The sequence below is a fragment of the Schistocerca gregaria genome, chromosome 1 (assembly GCF_023897955.1).
Source record: "Schistocerca gregaria isolate iqSchGreg1 chromosome 1, iqSchGreg1.2, whole genome shotgun sequence".
In the NCBI taxonomy this organism is placed as follows: Eukaryota; Metazoa; Arthropoda; class Insecta; order Orthoptera; family Acrididae; genus Schistocerca; species Schistocerca gregaria.
The window spans coordinates 240,368,904-240,391,768 of record NC_064920.1 but is presented as its reverse complement, the minus strand read 5'-3'; the positions used below and the strand labels follow the sequence as shown (position 1 = coordinate 240,391,768).

At 39.9% G+C, this 22,865-nt stretch overlaps 1 protein-coding gene across 1 annotated transcript in view; it reads left to right on the top strand.

The window, feature by feature from the left end:
* Positions 1-22,865, top strand: part of LOC126338700 (exocyst complex component 5) — a 113,294-nt gene that overhangs the window by 39,609 nt on the left and 50,820 nt on the right. The window contains exons 8-9 of the mRNA XM_050001575.1: positions 7,009-7,085; positions 13,165-13,275. Of these exons, the coding sequence (XP_049857532.1) occupies positions 7,009-7,085; positions 13,165-13,275 (188 nt within the window). The remainder of the gene's footprint in view (positions 1-7,008; positions 7,086-13,164; positions 13,276-22,865) is intronic.

Genomic DNA, 22,865 nt, shown 5'->3' with positions numbered 1-22,865 from the left:
GACTCGTGCAGTCTATTTGTGAACTTCTTGGGTTTGTGAATGCTTTTGTCCTCAGTCTCCAAGCATTAAAGCTACTACAGATAGTTAAAATGAAGCTATTTGAGCAAGTGGCACCAGCATATGGATTGCATAAATCACACCGCTGCATGACCATCCCTCCCGGACAAGTGATTTTTCAGGCTCTGCACCAACAGGTTCCACAGAAAGCTTCATCCAGGGCTTGTACTGCTCAAAGAGTTACACAGTCATAATAATACGGGGAACATCCTCAGCATGTGCTTGATGTCATCATCATTTATATAATTACAGTTAGGTTCCAAACTGTTATATGCAGCCACTACTATTAATATATGATCTTCTTTTCCAAGATTTTGTCCTAAAGAGCCTAAATTATAGGTGACATGACTGAGCCCTGTACTTGACTTAGGACTAGGTATATGGTAATAACTTCCTGAAGAGTTCTGTGCCATTTTTGAGATTCCCTTCTGATGAATACTGTTGAGTAGCTGTGGACTTGGTGAACATTTTAGGACTCGTGCAGTCTATTTGTGAACTACTTGGGTTTGTGAATGCTTTTGTCCTCAGTCTCCAAGCATTAAAGTTACTACAGATAGTTAAAATGAAGCTATTTGAGCAAGTGGCACCAGCATATGGATAAGTTAATCCACTAGCTCAGTTTGCCTACTTTGCACTTAAAAATTCATGGTGTTGATTTGACTTGTGGATGGGGTTGCTAGCGTATTTTGCAGCATGCTTCTTCTGTAGTCTGTGATGAATGGCATTTGAGAATTTAAGGGTGAATTTGGTTAACTAGTGTAGTTCACTGCTGCAATACTAGAGTATATATCTTTGTCTAGGGTTCAAAATGAAGTATTATACTATGGTTCCAAAATCTATTACAGATTTCAGGCAGAAAATTGAAAAGCCCCACATATTACAGAATAACTATTTGTCCTTATATACGGACTTGGGGATCTTAACGCCACATAAATGTAATGATTGTATTAAATAGATCTTGACTTTGCCAGAACATGGTGTGTTGATAGTGGCTTGTCTAAAGTTCCTTTAATGATTTGTTTGAAGTCAAACAATGGAAAATCCAGGATGGAATGTTTGAAGTGTTAGATAAAATCAGCAGCTATGTAGTAGAGGATGAGTAACCCATTCACACAGATGTATGTTCTTACTCGGTCACAAATTGTGACAGTGTTTGAGACACACAGGGCACAAACAGTTCGTGATTCTGAGTGTTTGCCTAAGAAGCTCTCCCATCAAAAGACAGACTATGTGGAAGATAGATGCTCCATGTGGCAGATAAGCAAGTCATTGTTAGATAGAGCAAATAATCAGCAGTCAGGCAAGGAGTATAGTGCGATGACAAAATCTAGAGCTGTTGTTCCATGGTGGTAACAACTTGTTAAAGATAGGCAGGATAATCTGGAAATTTCAAAATTTCAATTTAAAGCAGTTTTCCATCCACCATTTAAGATTGGAGATCTTGAATTGGTGAAGGATGACATATTATTATTGCAGAAGGTTGTAGTGTATAAACTATGTTGCCAACATGGTATGGCTTATGCAGATCAGGCCACATGCACCCTGGAACAACGTTGCATAGAACATCAATGCTGCAATTGCCTTTTGCATTCCACAAAGTCTGGCATTGCTGAATATTGTATACGTACCATGCATACAAAGTTTTATGTTATAACAGTTTTGATTATGGAACTGCTAATTCATTTTCAGATAAGAAATTCTGTGATTATATGTGCTGCAAAGACAATAGGGTGACTGGAAGGAACACAGAAATAGCAATGAGTTCAAACCTGAACACTTAGCATCTAATAGAAGAAGGAAAGATGATAAAGCAACAGAATGAACAAGCTAAAGATCAGGAAGAGCTTTCAGTAACTAGACACAAATATGCCACATTCGATCAATGAGTCAAAAGCAGTTGCAGAACAGAGTAAAAAAAAGAGTGGCTTGAACAGAAAGATAGTGAGGCACAAAATACTGCCTCTCAAAATGACACCAGGACATTATACCATATCATTCGAGAACTTATTGGAGCAAATAGCTTTTCGAATGGCTTCTTAAGGGTTAAAAATTGCAAACTTCCAATCACAAAAGATGAACAATCTGCCCAGTGGATTGAGTATTTCAAAGAACCACTAAACCAGCCCAACACACTTTATGATTAAGACATTGAAAATTAGCCAAAAATGCAAAAGTTGATGGAAAAAAAGTGATATCACTGCACGCCATTCACATGTAAAACCAATAAATCTGCTGGTTTGTATGAAATCTCAGTTGAAATTCTATATTATAGAGGTCTTAATTTACCATATCCATTTTGGAAATCATCACTTTTACTGCCACTAGTGACACATTCATGAACAATGGCCAGTTAGGTTTCACAATTCTCTTTTGTATGCAAGTAAGGGAAAACTATGTACCATACTTTGTTAGAGCTCTTGCTATCAAGTATTTGTTTTGCCAAAACATATTCTCGATGAAATCATTAACAATAGTTCGGTGTGGCAGAGGATAATCAATCTAACTGTCTCAAGCACAGTACAGTGTTGAGTGGCATAATAATTTCATCAGAGTAACACAGTTTTCTAGGTTGGATGAGAAATGACAAAATTAAATACGATTGCATAGTGAAAAAGTGTTTGTGCTAATTAACAGTCTCTACCAGCCCGACTACAGTAAACCTTCCAATACAGATTGACATAGTTATCGCACCTGTAATTTCTGGCCACAGCCTCTTTCAACATAGGTTTCACTCATTTAGTATCTAAAGTCAGACTCCAACATGAACTGATATTATCATATTACATGATTGCGTGCTGGTCACAGACTTTTAGATGTTTAGGTATGTAGTAGGTGTTGTTTGGGGTCAGGTGTGGTATTTAAAGACAGGTGTAAGAATATGATGTGATTTCTGAACTACTTAAAGTTTCAAAAATTGTTTAGGCTAGATTTTGTATGGACAGTAGAAGACTTCACTGTTATTGAAGGTTGGTAAATTATAAAAGTATACATGACATTGTTATGCTTCTTAGATAGAAATCCTCTACATACCAGTATGGCATAAATTATTGAAAATCTTAATTAGTGAGAGATGTCACCTTGCTCAGAAAAAATATAGCAACAGAAGTTCAGTATTTTGTAACCATTAGGGTAAAATAGGCAATCAAAATTATGAGGTTCCAAAACTTCCAATGTCAGTTATGTTGGAATTTAACTCTTTTCAAGTAATTAAAAGTCCCCCCCCCCCAGAAAAAGCGAAATACCTACACACATATCTATATACATACTCTTCAAGCCACCATACGGGGCATGGCAGAGGGTACCACATATTACCAACAGTCATTTCCTTTCCTGTTCCACATGAAATAGAATGAGGAAATCACGACTGACAAAAAGCCTCCATATGAGCCCTAATTTCTCACTTTTTATTTTCATGGGTTTTATGCAAATGTAGGTTGCCAGCAGTAGAATCGTTCTGCATGTAGGAATATGGAATCTGTCTGTTACTCTCCATCTGTGGGTCAGTAGATATCGTGTGAGAAAAGGCCAAGCTGAGTTTTGCACAAGCAATGCTTTCTAAATCCATGGTGATCTGTGGACAGAAGCTTTTCTGTTTCAAATAAATTTATTATATTTGAACTCAGATTGTCTTCTACAATTCTGCAGCAAACCAATGTTAAGGACATGTTCTTTCGCCTTTCTTATATATAGAAGTCACCTGTGGTTTTTCCACTCGCTTGAGACTTTGTGCTGGGCAAGAGATTCACAATAAATGCAAGCTAAGTAAAGAGGTCAGTACCGCAGAGTACTCCCTATAAAACCAAATTGGGCTTCCATCTGGATCTGGCGATTTATTTGTGTTCAGCTCTTGCAGTTGCTTCTCTTCTTCACAGGTGACTATTTCTGTGTGCTCCATGCAGAAGTCTGTGCAATATTCAAATGATTATATATTTGTATGATCCTTCTGTGTGAATGATTTTTTAAAAATGATATTTTAAACTTCAAATTTCCTTTTACTGTATTCTATTGGTACCTCAGGCTGGTCAACAAGTGACTGGATAGAAACCTTTGACCCCTTTAGTGATTTTATTTATGACTACAATTTTGTCGGGTTTTCAGCAGGGCCTTTGGCTGAGATAGAACGATGGAAGTTGTATGCTTTGCACATTAATCTTCCAATGCATGCACAAATGTGTACAAACTTTTGCCTGCCAACATTCAGGTCTTCTTTTTTGAATTGAGTGCAGTAATCTCTGTTTCCTCATCATTTACTGAATTTGATTATTATGCAGGGGATGGTCCATCACATTCTTAATCCACGTACTTGACACTTACACCTCCAGAGTGCAATTTATATTCAGTTTAAACTTCGCCTATGATAACCTGTTCGTGTATCATATTGGAGCTGAATAATGGCAATTCATTGGCTAAGTAGAAAGCTAACAATTGCCTATCTGTTTTTGCTCGTGTAAATACTCTCTTAGTCTTCTTGATGGGTTTATTAGCTTTTGTAACTAATGTCACTATAATATTATGGTCACTAATCCCTGTGTCTATAGTGACATTGTTGATAAGGTGAGGCCTGTTTGTAACTACAAGGACTAAAATATTTCCATTGTGTGTGGGTTGTGTAACTAGTTGTTCAAGGCAGTTTTTGGTAAACGTATTTAAAAATACTTCACAAGACCATCTGTCCATACCAGTTGCAGTGAACCCGTAGATGTCCCAAACCTTCAAATGAAATGATAATAGGACTTTGCATTCTGTCAGTTAGTTCAAAGTATTTCCCTGCTACTTATTAGAGTTGAAATTTCCAATTAATTAACTGAGCTTCTAGTGAATCTAATTGTATCATTGGAATCAGAAAGACAAATATAACCAACTGAACTGTAAATTTAAATGGAATGTTGCATAAATAACAGTTTGATGCTTTCATGTATGTTATACATATTACTTGTGCAGCTGCATTCATTATAGACTGAAAAGGCAAAAAAACGTTTAGTTATTCATGGCATAGAAAACATAATAGATGGAGGAGTTTGCAGCTTGTGATGTTTCACGTACAATCCACACAAAAATTTTCATAAATGATTTGCTCGTAACACTTAAATTTATACTCATTGTTAATAAAGTTCTCTTCTTCATAAATGTTTCTCTTGTCATTACCTGTCTCCATTTTACATCATCTTTGTTTTGGTCATCATCAGTTATTTTACTGGCCAAATAGCAAAACTCATCTACTACTTTTATTGCCTAATTTCCTAATTTAATTCATTCAGCCTTGCCAGATTTAATTTGGCTACATTCCATTACCCATGTTTTGCTTTTGATAATGCTCATCTTATACCCTTCTTTCGAGACACCATCACTTCCTTTCAGCTGCACTTCTAAGTCCTTTGGAGTCTCTGACAGAATAACTATGTTATCACTCATTAGCAAATCTCAAAATTTTTCTTTCTCCTTCCTGAACTTTAATTCCTTCTTCAAATTTTTCTTTGGCATCCTTTACTGCATGCTCAATGTGTAGATTGAATAACATTGGTGATATGCTACAAGTTTGTCTCGTCTCCTCCTGAACCACTGCTCCTTTTCATGCCCTTTTGACTCCTAGATCTGCCATATGGTTTCTGTACTAGTTGTGTACCATGTGTCACTCCCTTTCATTTGTGTGTTAATGTTCCTGTGTCAGCACCTGCTTTCTTTGGAACTGGAATTGTTACAGTCTTCTTTCAGTCTGAGGTACTTCCCCTGTTTCGTATTTCGTGCTCACCAGACTGGCTGCCACAATCATTCAATAAATCTGATGAAATATCATCTATTCCAATGTCTTTGCTTCAGCTTAAGTTGTTCAGTGCTCTGTCAAATTCTCCTCACAGTATTATATCTCCCAGCTCATCTTCATCTCCTTTTTATATATGCTCTATACACTAGTTCCACCTTCCAGCTTTCCATTTTTTGCTTAGTACTATTTTCTATCTGAGTCTTGATATTCATAGAATTGCTTCTCTTTTCTCCAAAGACCCCTTTAATTTCTATTCAAATGATATCTATCTTTCCCCTTGTGGAATACCCTGGTAAATCCTGACATTTGTCCTGTAGCCATTCCTGCTTAGACATTTCGTAGTTCCTACCAATCTCATTTTTTAGTTGTTTGTATTCCCTTCCACCTGCTGTATTGCTGTATTTTTATATTTTCTCCTTTCATCAGTTAAATTCAGTATCTCCTGTGATATCCAAAGATTTCTACTAATCTTGTCTCTCTACCTATTTGCTCCTCTGCTGTCTTCACTATTTCACCTCTCAAAGCCTTTTCCCTGTTCTAGTCAATTTTTACCTAATGCTCCCTCTGAAATTCTCAACAACCTTTGTTCTTTCAACTTATGTGGGTCCCATGTCTGTAATTTCCTACCTTTTTTGCAAATTCTTCAGAGTTAATCTACAGTTCATAATGGGTAAATTAAATTCAAAGTCCACATCTGCCCTTGGAAATGTCTAACAGTTTAAAATCTGGTTCTGAGATCTCTGTTGTACCACTATATAATCAATCTGAAACCTACCAGTATCTCCAGGTCTCTTCCATGTATACAACTTTCTGTCATGGTTCTGAAAACAAGTGTTAATTATGATTCAATTATGCTCTGTGTAAAATTGTACCAGGTGGCTTCTGTTTTTTCAATCCTTTACCCTGGTCATGTTCTTGTGCTATTTTTCCTTTTCTTCCTCATCCTAACGAATTCCAGTCACCCGTCCGTGTGCTCTCCTTCATGATGGGATTTATGGAACATGTGTGAATGAATGAATGAATGAATGAATGAACGAACGAACGAGCGAATGAACATCAGATGTGCAATGTCTCCTAAATATAAAGTGTGGAATCTGTCAACTAGTGTTGTTAAAATTTTATTCTGCCTGAATATGTGATTCTAAATAGCTACATGTGCATCTTGATTTCACCATGTGTTTTTGTTACAGGACTACATAGAGACCAGCTTGTCAGACAGGAGTGATCCAGAAAAGTACCTCAGAAATTTATACGATCTGTATGCAAGGCAAGTGTTTAAATATTTTCATAAGCAAAATAGAATTTTTTCCCCAATATTTTTATTTCCAGAGGATAGTCTTGAGTTTTTGTGTGGATGTATTTAATAAAAACAGTAATCAAAAGATATGAATGTCATAGAGGCATTCCCTTAAGGAGAAAATGTTCAGGACCTCATTCTGTTGGATACCTTTCTACATTTAGTACTCATAGTCACAAAATTTTGTTTCCATTCAATAAGAATATAGTTAATAGAATGGTAATTGAACCCCATATTACATGCAATTAACAAAAGAGTGGAGACTGGTTAGTAATTCAAGTTAGAAAATTGAGTTGACACGACCTGTTTGTAATGTGAAGATGTTTATTGAACAGAAGTACCTTGAATGCAATACAGTTCATGGAGGGGAACTTATCACATTGTGAATAGTATGGCATTGTACAGAAACAACCCTATTCTTAGCCAGTGTTCAGGAAAGGCTTCTTATGAGGATCTGGCCAAAAGTGTGCCCGTAGTAACAGAGGACAAGGTAATATTCCTCACACACATATCACACAAGATCACAAGTAGATATAATTAAACTTTGTTGATTTGAACAACTAAACTTCAAACACAAACAGTTTGCTGTTTCAGATGCAGTACAACAAAAGAAAATAAACATTCTTGAGAAATTAACTGCAGTAATGTGAAGGAAAAGTTCATCACAAACAATTCTTCAATGAAATGAAAATAGAGTATTGAGAGCACCAATGAAAAGTCTACCTACAAAACAAAGGATTTATTCAGAGTTCCATCTCATGAGTGGCACAACTTGTCCACGGCACAGGACACCAAGGCCCGCAGCACAGGTCGCGGATGCACAGGCTTCTAGGTATCAAAGGCAACATACAATATGAGGCGGTGTACAAACAGTGATTCTACATCAGTCTCTGACTGTCGAAGACAGAACTGGTGTGGGCAGAAGTACTCCTGTGACGGAGAGTTACAGTTTTCCTATTGGCTGTTGGATTTGCAATGGATGCAGCAAGAGGTGCATGTCTAGAGTGATGCCTGTTGCTATCTTCTGTGCCCTCTAGTTGGCTACTGGGAGGCCCTCTGAGGACTGAGCTGGATAGTGCAGAAATCAGCTTGAATGCGGGGGTTGAAGTCATGATCTAAGTATAAATGTGTTGTGGATTGGCAGCATCGAAGGTGAAACTGAGAGAAAGCACGCCAGACTTATTATCAGCTTGGTGCATCTTTACATGATTGAGGGTTGTTTTGTTCGTGGATGGAATAATTATTTGCACCGCCAGCATACAATCATACTTACACAAAAAGGTGTCATCTCTGTTGATCTGCAAACTCATAATCTGCTGTCACTTGGCAGCAACTAACTCATCCATGAAGAGATAGTAGTACACTCAATTTCAGTAATAGTTGCTTCAATATCTCTATATTAATTATTATTTGGACTATGACTTGTTTTGTAATTATGGAAACAGCTGTAAATAAAATGAAGGCCAAGAAAATTAATATATAGATAAAGGACTAATGCATTAAAATTGAGTGATATTCATTTGAATGAAACAAATACTAACAAAGAGATAGAGGGGCTGGCCAGTGTTTACCTCAGCTCAGTACAGCCGATAGATACACAAAAAACAACCGAAAATTTAAGTTCCTAGCTTTCGGAATAAATGTTCCTTCATCAGGGAGGAGAGGAGAAAGAAAGGGAAGAAAGGAAAGTGGATTTAGTTACTCACAACCCAGGTTATGAAGCAACAGGGAAAGGAAAACAGGGAGGGTAGCAAGGATGGAGGCATGGTTGTCAGAGGGAAGCCAAAGATATTCTACTGTAGGTACTGTGCCAGCTTCAAACCAAAGAGGATGTAAACAGAAGTAAAGAGGTATATAGTATAAATATGTAGGATGAAAACATGCATGAATGGCTAAAGAGGAAAGGGAAAGAGGAGAAGACTGAAGAGTAAATGGGAGTGAGGTTGGTTAACGTAGGTTCAGTCCAGGGGGATGGCGGGATGAAAGGATGTGTTGGAGTGCAAGTTCCCATCTCCGCAGTTCAGAGGGACTGGTGTTGGGTGGGAGAAGCCAAATGGCACATACGGTGTAGCAGGTTCCTAGGTCCCTAGAATTATGCTGGAGGGCATGCTCCGCTACTGGGTATTGGACATCTCCTAGGCGGACAGTTCGTCTGTGTCCGTTCATGCGCTCAGCCAGTTTAGTTGTTGTCATACCAATGTAAAAGGCTGTGCAGTGCAGGCATGTCAGCTGATAAATGACATGTGTGGTTTCACACGTGGCCCTGCCTCTAATTGTGTATGTTTTACCAGTAGCGGGGCTGGAGTAGGTAGTTGTGGGGGGATGCATGGGGCAGGTTTTGCAGCGGGGTCGGTTACAGGGGTAGGAACCACTGGGTAGAGAAGGTAGTCTGGGAACATTGTAGGGTTTAACACGGATGTTATGGAGGTTAGGGGGGGCGACGAAAGGCAACTCTGGGTGGTGTGGGGAGAATTTTGTCAAGGGATGATCTCATTTCAGGGGTTGACTTGAGAAAGTCATATCCCTGGCGGAGTAATTTATTGATGTATTCGAGGCCAGGATAATATTGGGTGACAAGGGGGATGCTTCTGTGTGGTCTGAGGGTAGGAACATTGTTGTTGGACGGGGAGGAATGTCTTGCTCGGGAGATCTGTTTGTGGACAAGGTCTGTAGGATAGTTGCGGGAGAGGAAAGCACTGGTCATGTTATTGGTGTAATTGTTGAGGGATTCGTCACTGGAGCAGATACGTATGCTACGAATACCTAGGCTGTAGGGAAGGGAGCATTTGATGTGGAATGGATGGCAGCTATCAAAGTGAAGGTACTGTTGTTTGTTTGTGGGTTTGATATGTACAGAGGTGTGGATGTGAGCTTCAACAAGATGAAGGTCAACATCCAGGAAGGTGGCTTGGGTTTTGGAGAAGGACCAGGTGAAATTCAGATTCGAAAAGGAGTTGAGGTTATCGAGGAAATTAAGGAGTGTTTCTTCACCAAGAGTCCAGACCACAAACATGTCATCTATAAACCTATACCAGGCCAGGGGAAGCAACTGTTGGGTCTTCAGGAAAGCCTTCTCCATGCGGCCCATGAAGAGGTTGGCATAGGACGGAGCCATCCTGGTTCCCATGGCAGTTCCCCTAATTTGTTTGTAGGTCTGGCCTTCGAAAGTGAAGTAATTATGGGTGAGGATGAAGTTGGTAAGTGTGATAAGGAATGAGGTTTTTGGAACAACCTACAAAGCTGTTACCCAGGATCCCATTCCCTCCATCCAGACTGAGCTGCAGAAAATCCTAAAAATCCAAGGTCCCTCACAAGGCCTCACAACGGCTTCCATAGACTTACTCACTCCACCTGAGCCATGTACCCCTACCTTCTACCTATTACCCAAAATCCACAAAGAGAACCATCCTGGCCGTCCCATTGTAGCAGGCTTCAAAGCCCCAACAGAACATATCTCAGCTCTGGTAGACCGACACCTCCAACCTATCACTCGCAGACTCCCATCCTACATCAAGGACCACTTCCTAGAACGCCTCAAATCCGTTCCCACTCCTCTCCCACCTGAAACCCTTCTTGTCACCATAGATGCTACATCCCTTTACACAAACATCCCACACACCCATGGTCTTTCTGCCCTTGAGCACTACCTCACCCAACGCCCACCCGAAGATCTTCTAAAAACCTTGTTCCTATTCACACTTACCAACTTCATCCTCACCCATAATTACTTCACTTTGAAGGCCAGACCTACAAACAAATCAGGGGAACTGCCATGGGAACCAGGATGGCTCCGTACTATGCCAACCTCTTCATGGGCCGCATGGAGGAGGCTTTCATGAAGACCCAACAGGTGCTTCCCCTGGCCTGGTATAGGTTTATAGATGACATGTTTGTGGTCTGGACTCTTGGTGAAGAAACACTCCTTAATTTCCTCGATAACCTCAACTCCTTTTCGAATCTGAATTTCACCTGGTCCTTCTCCAAAACCCAAGCCACCTTCCTGGATGTTGACCTTCATCTTGTTGAAGCTCACATCCACACCTCTGTACATATCAAACCCACAAACAAACAACAGTACCTTCACTTTGATAGCTGCCATCCATTCCACATCAAATGCTCCCTTCCCTACAGCCTAGGTATTCGTGGCATACGTATCTGCTCCAGTGACGAATCCCTCAACAATTACACCAATAACATGACCAGTGCTTTCCTCTCCCGCAACTATCCTACAGACCTTGTCCACAAACAGATCTCCCGAGCAAGACATTCCTCCCCGTCCAACAACAATGTTCCTACCCTCAGACCACACAGAAGCATCCCCCTTGTCACCCAATATTATCCTGGCCTCGAATACATCAATAAATTACTCCGCCAGGGATATGACTTTCTCAAGTCAACCCCTGAAATGAGATCATCCCTTGACAAAATTCTCCCCACACCACCCAGAGTTGCCTTTCGTCGCCCCCCCTAACCTCCATAACATCCGTGTTAAACCCTACAATGTTCCCAGACTACCTTCTCTACCCAGCGGTTCCTACCCCTGTAACTGACCCCGCTGCAAAACCTGCCCCATGTATCCCCCCACAACCACCTACTCCAGCCCCGCTACTGGTAAAACATACACAATTAGAGGCAGGGCCACGTGTGAAACCACACGTCATTTATCAGCTGACATGCCTATACTGCACAGCCTTTTACATTGGTATGACAACAACTAAACTGGCTGAGCGCATGAACGGACACAGACGAACTGTCCGCCTAGGAGATGTCCAATACCCAGTAGCGGAGCATGCCCTCCAGCATAATTCTAGGGACCTAGGAACCTGCTACACCGTATGTGCCATTTGGCTTCTCCCACCCAACACCAGTCCCTCTGAACTGCGGAGATGGGAACTTGCACTCCAACACATCCTTTCATCCCGCCATCCCCCTGGACTGAACCTACGTTAACCAACCTCACTCCCATTTACTCTTCAGTCTTCTCCTCTTTCCCTTTCCTCTTTAGCCATTCATGCATGTTTTCATCCTACATATTTATACTATATACCTCTTTACTTCTGTATGCATCCTCTTTGGTTTGAAGCTGTCTCAGTACCTACAGTAGAATATCTTTGGCTTCCCTCTGACAACCATGCCTCCATCCTTGCTACCCTCCCTGTTTTCCTTTCCCTGTTGCTTCATAACCTGGGTTGTGAGTAACTAAATCCACTTTCCTTTCTTCCCTTTCTTTCTCCTCTCTACTCCCTGATGAAGGAACATTTATTCCGAAAGCTAGGAACTTAAATTTTCGGTTGTTTTTTGTGTATCTATCGGCTGTACTGAGCTGAGGTAAACACTGGCCAGCCCCTTTATCTCTTTGTTAGTATTTGTTTCACATCTTTATATAAGATTTTCCATTCATTTGAATGATTCAGACATGCCTTATAAATCTTTTGGTGCAGTGGTGTGAGTTAGACAATTACCAGGATGGTTCTTTCATTGTTACATCATAACCTTTCATCCTTTTTAGAGTGCTGGGCTCTGTTCTGTAATGATTTCTACATTTAGTCACATGTCTAAATATTTTGTGTTATATTTGACGTAGTTTGCTGCCCCTGCTCTCCTGCTGCTCCTAACCCTCAATGTGCCCCCCCTCACCCCCCCCCCCCCTTCCCCACCCTCTATCCACCAATGGCCCCCCTCCCTCCTGCCACCTCGGAACCCTCACCCACCTACCCCCACTGCCTGCTCCCACTGACCCTCCTCTGACCGCTCCCACTGGCCCTCCTCTGGCCCCTTCCACTGGCCCTCCTCTGCCCCCTCCCACCCACCACACAGATCTTCCATGTCTTCAGTGATGCCCCCATTTCTCCTACACTGGCCTCTGTCCAGTTACTTCATTATCATAGTAAGATTCTGGTGGAGTATTGTTTCTCAGTTCTGCATTATTCAAGTTCCTATGCGTACAGACATAAGTTTAATTGGCACTGCTCATTCTTGAAGCAGGTAGAATTATAATGGTATTCATGTTTATACCACTCTACTAATTTTCACGTCTATTTTTAAATAGGACTGTGAAGCTTTCAAACAGCTTGTCTCGTTTTGACATGGGCAGTGACAGTACTTACCTGAGTAAATTAACTCGGAATATATTTCAAGAATATTTGGAATCTTATATAAGGTAATAACAAATATTTTATTTAATCTTTAAATCGGATTAGGCTTAGAGTCCTAATTCTCATCTTTAGTGTGTCACCAGACCTGTGACATTCTACTATAAAGTTGTATGATAATTCATTGTAAGGTTTTTTATGTACCTACACTGTCGCAGTAAATACGTATTTTATTCATACTCATTTTGTGTCTCTTATTTGGATATTGTTTTAATATTACAGAAATCCATTAATTGAAAATAATACTCCTATCTCTATGATTTTGAAGTTACACATGCCTTCTGTTTGGTGGTTGGTGATACATAGTTCTGGGAGCTCAAATTCTGTGAGATAAATCTGTATTTTGTGAATTGACATTCTGAATCTGAGTTAGTCAGTGCACTCACAGCATGACTATCACTGGATGGAATTGTAGATGTCTGTCAGGAATATACTATTATCTACATTCAAATATCAAAAAGATCTGTAAGACCTGTTAATAGCTTGAGTAGTAATGTTCATTGTAGCTAGGATTCTATTCTTACACACTAGTGCTGAACATTTTTTTAAACAGTGTTTTTGAGAATGCAGTGCCATGCTTTACTTTTCTAATTTTAAACACCCTCTTCCATATTGTTATTTTCTTAACTTTAACCAGTGTAAATGTATTTTAATTCACTTGTGTAGGTCACAGTCGAATGAAAGCCTCTCTAAGTATCACAAGCCCTTACTCCATGAAAGATATTTATACTATATTCTAGAGGAATTTGTGACAGCTGGTGGTGTAGTTGACACCTTACAACAGCAAACTGCAAAAGGCTGCTGGAAGTTGTGACTAACATATTTGGGCACATAGAACTGCAATGAAACTGAGGAGTTTCCATGGAAACATTGCCAAATTATCATTATTTGATTGCTGATGACAAGCATACAAAGTAGCCATGCAGAGACCACTTCACCTGTCAATAATCTTCACTGTTTAATAGACTGTGGTAAAAAGTTCCTCATAATATAGCATATGTAACTACTTTGACAGTTGCTTGTCTTTATTAATGTATACCTTGACTTATTCCTTGATTCTTAGACTCTTACAAAATATGATGTACAGATGAAGGAATACGGATAGATGAACACATTGATGGGTTGATGAACAAATACGAGTATTTGATATCACTAGATGAATGGCATGAAGTAGAGATACTCTTTGACAGTTTTTTGTTTCTGTTATCTTCCTATGCCTTTATAATTAGGTATTTTAAATAGTTGCAGTTTTGCTTGATTTCTCCATTCTCAATGTTTTTCTTTTTTTCCCTAATTTTCTAGACTTAGTCATAACTAGATTGTGATCATTAGTGGGAATAAAATGACTGTATCCCTGTCTTGCACTCCTTTTAACCAGCACTTTTCTCTTGGTATATCATTCTTATTATTCCCTCTTGGTTCTTGTACATATTGTGTATCACATATCTCTCCCTATAACATCTACATCTACATGGCTACTCTGCAAATCAAACTTAGGTGCCTGGCAGACAGTTCATGGAACCCCTTTCACAGTAATCCTCTGATATCCTATTCTTGAACAGTGTGCAGAGAAAATGAACACATATCTTTCTGTGTGATCTCTGATTTCGCTTATTTTACTATGATGATCATTTCTCCTTATGTGAGTTGGCATCAGCAAAAGATTTTTGCAATCAAAGAAGAAAGTTGAAGATTGAAATTTTTTGAGGAGATCCCACCTGAACGAGAAACACTTTTGTTTTAATGATGTCCATCCCAAATCCCACATCATATCTGTGACACTCTTCCCCCCTATTTCATGATAATAGAAAATATGCTGCTCTTCTTTGAACTTTCACTATGTACTCCATTAATCCTGTCTGGTAAAGATCCCACACCAAGCAGCAGTAGGCCAAAAGAGGATGGACAAGCATAATACAGGCAGTGTCTTTAGTGCTCCGACAGTAAAATGCAGTCTTTGGTTCATTTGCCTTCCCCACAACATTTTCTGTGTGTTATTTCCAATTTAAATTGTTTGTAATTCCTAGGTATTTAGTTGAATTTATGGCCTTTAGATTTGATTTAGTTATCATATAACCGAATTTTTTATGGATTCCTTTCAGCACTTAGATAAATGACCTCATGCTCTTCATTTCTTAAGGTCAACTGCCAATTTGTGCACCATACAGATATTGTATCTAAATCGTTTTGCAATCGCTTTTGATCTTCTGATGACTGTACTTAGACAATAAACGACAGCATCATTTGCAAACAACCTAAGACGGCTGCTCAGATTATCTCCTAAATTGTTTGTATACATAAGTAACAACAGAGGGTCTATAACACTACATTGCCAGAAATCACATCTGTTTTACTCAATTCTACCTATTTTTGGTGACCATTTTATATAGTTGAATACTTTTTCTAAGTTGACAAATTCTATGAAGAGAAGTTGATTTGTCTTTGTTTTGCCTCCATTAACAAGTGCACCCTCAGAACTGCCTCTCTTGTTACATTTACTAGTCCTAAAGCCAGACTGATCGTCATTTAATAGTTTCTGGATTCTCTTTACCAATCTTCTGTGTATTATTCTTGTCACCAACTGGGAATATGTGCTGTTAAGCTGATAATTTGTTACTTCTCATTTTTATCCGCCTTTGTAATCTTTGGCATTGCATGGATGTTTTCTTACCAAATGTCTGACAGTCACTGTCTGTCTCCATTCTCTCATATTCTACACAACTAACGTGAGTAATCATTTCACCACCACTCCTCCAATGCTGTAAGAGAGTCTGAAGGCATGTTTTCGATCCCTCTGGCCTTATTAGGTTGCAAAGCTTCTGAAGTGTTGTCAAACTCTGATTCTAATGCTAGATCCCTGGTGTCTTCCAAATATACATTCATTCCTTCTTCTATTGCATCAGTAGGCAGGTTCTTTCCCTTGTAGAGGCCCTGTATCTTCTGCATGGAACTGTGGAATTCCTTTCATACTCTTTATTTTGATGGATTGTTTTTAATTTCAGCAGAAGATACAGTGACCTTCCTATATACTGAATCCATCCTTCTGATGAACATTTCATTTTTGATTTCTTCACATTCTTTCTGCAGCCATTTTGATTTATTCCCCGCTCTTCATATTGAATTAAGTCGTTAGTGACTAAATAGTCATATACCTTTATTTCTTAAATATTCTTGTGTATCCTTTCATCAATCAAGTCAGTTATTTCTTCTGTTATGCATGGTTTCTTCATAGTTACCTTCCTTGTACCTATACAGCGTGTTTGAAAAAATTAAAAAAAAAGAAACTCCCTAGTTTAAATGTGTCCTGGAACCTGTAGAAAGTGACATACTCTATTCTAGTTTGTGGTGTCTGATACATCAACTCTCCAAGCTAGGCTCCCCTGCAGTTGGTAGGTCTGCTTGACCTTGAGACGGCACAAGTGCTGTTTGTTTCCTCTGTTCCCTCAGTTTAGTCCAGGCATGCGTGCAGTGCAGTGCAGTGCAGAGCAGAGCTGAGCAACTCAGCAACAATATGTACTTCGCTACAGAAAGTGCAGTGTGTCAGTTACAACAGTGCAACAATCAGTATGGTGGTGAACCACCTATAGCAAAAACTATCCATCATTGACTAAAGTCTTTCAAGGAAACCAGTAGTGTTTTAAAGGCAAAATCACCAGGTAGACTGACAACTTCTGAAGATGATGTTGAACAGATGCGTGTTGCATGTGTTCGGAGCCCAAAGAAGTCATTGGCCAGATGTAGTCTACAATTAGAAGTGCCTAAAGGTACTGTGTGTGTGATGATGTGCTTAAGACTAAAGTTGCACGCCTATAAATTGCAGCTGTTACATTAGGGCTGGCCCAATACCTTGGCCACTACGAAGCCCAGTTTAACCCCACTGGACTTATTCTTTTGGAACCGCATAAAAAATGTTGTGTACAGTGAAAAGATCAGAGACATCAATCATTTACAGAAAAGAATCGCCCCAGCGAATGGGACAGTTTCACCTGAAATGTTTGTGAATATTTGGTGAGAAGTGGAATATTGTCTCGGCGTGTGCAGGGCAACAAATGGATCCCACATTGATGTCTACTAACTTTAAACAAAACTTGAAGGAATTCTCTTTCGTGATACGTACTCATTGATGTAATTTTTCATTTATTTTCCTATTAAATTTATACTTAAAACTAGGGAGTTCTTTTTCAAACACCCTGTATTTATCAGCCCAATTTCTGTGATTGCCCGTTTTTAGGTATGTCCACTTGTCTTCTACTGAAATAGCTGTTGTGTTGTCCAGCATAACAGTATCTACAGTGCCAGATAATTTCAAACGCAACACAAGTAATCATTCCTCAGTACATTATTTCTACCAACATCACATTTCTTTACACATTGCTTCTCTTAAACTTCAGCCTATTCTTTTTCATTACTATACTGAAACCTGAGTCTGTATCTGCTCTGGGGTATGCCTTACAATTCAAATCTGATCTCTGTCTCAATGTGATGCAATCCTTCTGGTATTTTCCCATGTATCCATACATTTTCCAAGTATGCCTCCCTCTCTTGTGGGCCGTGAGCAGTGTATTGAGTACTATTAGATGAAATTTATGTTTAACTCAAGAAATCTTCCTCTTATTCTTAGTTCTGAGCCCCTATTCTCCTGTAATTCTGTCTTCTATTCCTTCTCCTTCTTTGCATTTCAATGCCCCATGTTACATGATAGTCATCTCACTTTACATACTGAGTTACCACTTCAGTGCCCTTGTGTACACTACCTCTTCTGCTTGTGATTTTAGAATTATACCTGAACTACTATAGCTGGTGTTGATGTGCTTTTGACTCAGATGAGAATAGTCATATCACTGAGGTGTTCACTGTAAATCACCCTTTGTCTTACATTCCTCATCGTCGTCATGGTCTTCAGTCCAAAGACTGGTTTGATGTAGCTCTCCGTGCTACTCTACCCTGTGCAAATCTGTTCACCTCCGAATAACTACTGTAATCTACATCCTTCTGAATCTGCTTACTGCATTCATCTCTTGGTCTCTGTCTATGATTTTTACCCCCTACACCTTCCTCAAATACTAAATTGGTGATATTTTATGGACTTTAATGACTGTTAAGAAGTGCATTATGCAATACACAGCTGTAATGGTACATCTTATTAGAGATGATCAATTTTAGTCTAGGATTAGACCATCATTGTGTCCGAAAACCATCTCAGCCAAGCATTTGTATAACTCGGGTAACAGTTATCAGATGTACATTGTTTCATCATTGATATTGGCTGTAAATATGTAACATTCTAAACATTTAACTTCATAAACATATTTCAGTATCAAAATTTCAGTTTCAGAAGCTTCAGTTCTCTTCTCATCTAAACTGCGTATAATCCATATTTCAGTTCCGTACATAGCTACAATCCGTACAAATACTTTCTGAAAAGACTTCCGAAAACTTAAATCTATATTTGATGTTAACATATTTCTTTTCTTCAGAAACACTTTTTCTTTCTATTGGTCTACATTTTCTGTCCTCTCTACTTTGGCTATCGTCAGTTATTTTCCTGGAATTTATCTGCTATTTTTAGTGTCTCGTTTCCTAAACTAATTCCCTCAGCATCACCTGATTTACTGTGGATAAGTTCCCTTATCCTTGTTTTACTTCTGTTGATGTTCATCGTATATCTTCCTTTCAAGATGCTGTCAATTCTGTTCAACAGCTCTTCCAAGTCTTATGCTGTCTTTGACTGAATTACAATGTCATCGGCAAACCTTGAAGTGCATGCTCAGTGTACAGATTGAATAACGTTGGGAATAGTCTACAACCCTGTCTCCCCTTCTCAGCCACTGCTTGTCCTTCATGCCACTTGGCTCTAATAGCTGCCGTTTAGTTGTAGTACAAGTTGTAATTAGCATTTTGCACCCTGTAGTTTACCCCTGCTATCTCCAGAATTTCAAAGAGAGTACTCCAGTCAACAATGTCAGAAGGTTTCTCCAAGTCTACAAGTGCTGAAAATGTAGGTTTGCCCTTGCTTACTTCTCTTCTAACATAAGTCGTAGCATCAGTGTTGCCTCTCGTGTTCCTATATTTCTCATGAATCCAGATTGATCTTCCCTATGGTTGGCTTCTACCAGTTTTTCTATTCTTCTGTAAAGAGTTTGTGGTTAGTATTTTGTGACCATGACTTATTAAACTGATAATGAAGTAATGTTCACTCCTGTCAGCACCTCTGTTGGAAATGGAATTACTATGTTCTTTTTGAAGTCTGAGGGTACTTTGCCTGTCTCATACATCTTGCACACCAGATGGAAGAAGTTTTGTCATGGCAGTGTTATCAGTAGTTGTGACAGAATGATACCTACTCCCAGGGCCTTGTTTCAACTTAGGCCTTTCAGTGTTCTGTCAAATTCTTTTTGCAGTATAGTATCTCCTATCTCATCGTCGTCATTGTCCTCTCTAGTTCTATAATGTCATCAAGTTCATCTCCCTTTAATAGAGCCACTGTATACTCCTTCCACCTTTCAGCTTTCCTTCTTTGCTTAGGAGTAGTTTTCCAGCTGAGCTCTTGATATTCATGCAGATGCTTCTCTTTCTCCAAAGACCTCTTTAAGGTTCCTGTAGGTGGTGTCTATCTTTCCCCTAGTTACGCGTGCTTCAAAATACTTACATTTGTCCTCTAACCATTCCTGCTTAGTCATTTTGCACTTCCTCTCTGTCTCATTTTTTCTAAGTGTTTTATACTCCTTCACCTGCTTCATTTGTTGCATTTTTATGTTTTCTCCTTTCCTCAATCACATCTTGTGATATCCAAGGATTTCTGCTAGGTCTTTTCTTTTTACCTATGTGATCCTCTACTACCCTCACTGTTTCATTTCTCAAAGCTCCCCATCCATTTTCTCCATTCACCTGTTGTAGTCAATAGTTTTCTAATCCTCTATCTGAAACTCTTAACAACCTCTTGTTCTTTCAACTTGTCCAGGCTCCATCTCCTTAATTGCCCACCTTTTTGAAATTTCTTTAGTTTTAATTTACAGTTCATATTCAATAAATTGTGGTCAGAGCCCACAACTGCTCCTGGAAATGTCTTAAAATTTAAAACCTGGTTCTGAAATCTCTGTCTTACTATTATATAATCAGTTTGAAACCTTCCCGTGTGTCCATGTCTCTTACACATGTACAATATACATATTCGCAATGCTTAAACCAAGTGTTAGCAATGATTAAATTATGCTCTGTGCAAAATTCTACCAGGTGGCTTCCTCGTTCATTCATTCCACATTCACGTACTATTTTTCCTTCTCTTCCTTTTCCTGCTACCAAATTCATCCCCATCACGATAAACATTTCATTTCTCTTAAATATCTAAATAATTTCTTTTATCTTACAGTGCATTTCTTCAATGTCTTTATCATCTGCAGAGCTAGCTGGTGTGATGGATGTGGGCTTCATGCCTATCTTGGCTATGATAATGTGTTTGGTATCCTGTTCATAGTAGCTTACTTGCATTCCTATTTTCAAATTCATTATTAAACCTACTCCTGCATTACTGGAGCTTGTTGACAGTTTGTCACATGTGATCTCGCATTGTTGTGAAGGATAACCACATTGTTCACAACAATAATTCCTCAATGCGTCTTCCTGATAGCAGCCTGCAGATGTAACAGTGTGGAACAGTAACTGTTGCCATTGATGGTTGCACTTAGTGGCATGAAATCCAGCAATAGTTGTCCGTGGCAGTCAGATTGTTAACATCACTTTCCCAACATACCCACAGGGGGCTCGCCACTTTTGGTGTGTTCCTGCTTGGATACCATGGGACCACAGCCTTTGCAGCATATTTTCCCTTCCATGCTGCATGTGTATCCTCTTGCTATTCTTTTTCCCCTCCCTTGGGAAACATGTCTGGGATGTTCTTGAAAATGTGTTGTGCATATTCAGTAGCCAATATCAGAACACTCTCTCCACTGCTTTCCATTCATTTTCTCTTTCCTTGTTGCCCTTCTCCTATCCTTTCTCATCTTTGGCATTTGAGGTTCCTCTTTTTCTTCTTCCTCCCTGTGCACTACTGAAGGCCAGCCCATGTGTGTGGCATGTAACAGGTGACTGGGTAACGCACAATTGCCAATCCCAGTTTGACAGGTAGGATTTGCATGTACCCCCTAGTACAGGCCAGGCCCAGGGATGGGTGACTACCTGAACTGCTACCTTCCCAAATTGCCGATTGGTTCCTCTGTCAGGTGTGAACAATCACATAAGGAAGATGTGCCCTCTTCTGAGGGGAGTTTCCCAGTTGGAAGGGGCATGCCATCAGAGATGCTGGCAATCACGGGGGATTTTCTCGCAATGAGCCAGTCATCGTCATCTCATTCAACGTCTACAAAATGTAAACAGAACGAGGCTAATGATTCAAAGACCCTCCCAGCTGCACCATGATTCCTCATGGTTTTGTGCACTGAAGTTCTTTGCTATGGTAAATCTGTTTATTATTCAGAAAGGTGGTGATGCCATTGCTGGCCTTGTGAAATCCTGCTCTCGTTTGCAAAATGGTACTTTGCTTTTGGAAACTAATTCTGATTCTCAAGCGCAACTACTACTTGTGGCTTCACTCCTTCATGGCTAGCCTGTTCATGTCAAGGCCCATCGAACACTGAATTCTTCCTATGGTGTTATTTGCACTAGGCTTCTAGATGATCTGAAATCCAGACATACCTCTCTGATCGGGGGTCATTGCAGTCCACGGGGTGATGAAAAAGGTAGATACATCCTTAGTGTCCACACACACTCTTTTCTGCTTTCGTAGAGTGGTGCATCCATCAAAGATTGAAGCAGGTTATACAATTATCACAGTCTGACCGTTCATTCCGAACCTGATGCACTGCTACCAGTGTCATCGTTACAACCATACTCAAATGTCCTGTCAACACTCGGCCAAATGTGTAACTCCGCCTCTGTAGATGACTGCTTTGAGCTCTTGCATTTCTTGGCGATCTGCTTTGACACCCCCCCCCCCCCCCCCCCCCCCCCCGAATACAGCATTCCATCTCATGGGGGCGTTAAGCTGCTCATTCAGGAAAATGTCCATAGTTGACCCATCTCCCTGGCTTCTAGTTGTTGCAGTCTGCATTTTCTTTCTCACTTGACCTTTTCTCTTTGTACCATTTATATTCCTCCATCATTTGGTCTCACCAGGGTTGACTTCCTCCAGCTTACTGGGCGACTCCCTCACCCCTTTCTGGTGCTCATTGACTTTAATTTTGCACCATTCCCTTTGGAGTTCTCCCAGAACCTGTCTGAGAGGTGCCCTCCTGGCTGACCTTCTCAGTCACGTTAACCTCATCTGCCTTAACATGGGAGCACCCTCATTTCTTTCGGACTCCACTCACACCTATTCCCTTTGAGTGTGGCATCGTCATTGGCACTGACGTTTTTTGGTATCAGCTTCCAGAATACTGCTGAATATTCACAGCAGAGCTCTTCGCCCTACATCATGCCACACGGTATATACAGTGACACAGGCTTTTCAACTGCATCATCTGCTGCCACTCTCTTTAGTGACCCTCAGAGCCTCAATATGCTTTATACTCTCCATCCCTTAATGCAACAGGCCCATGAAAGC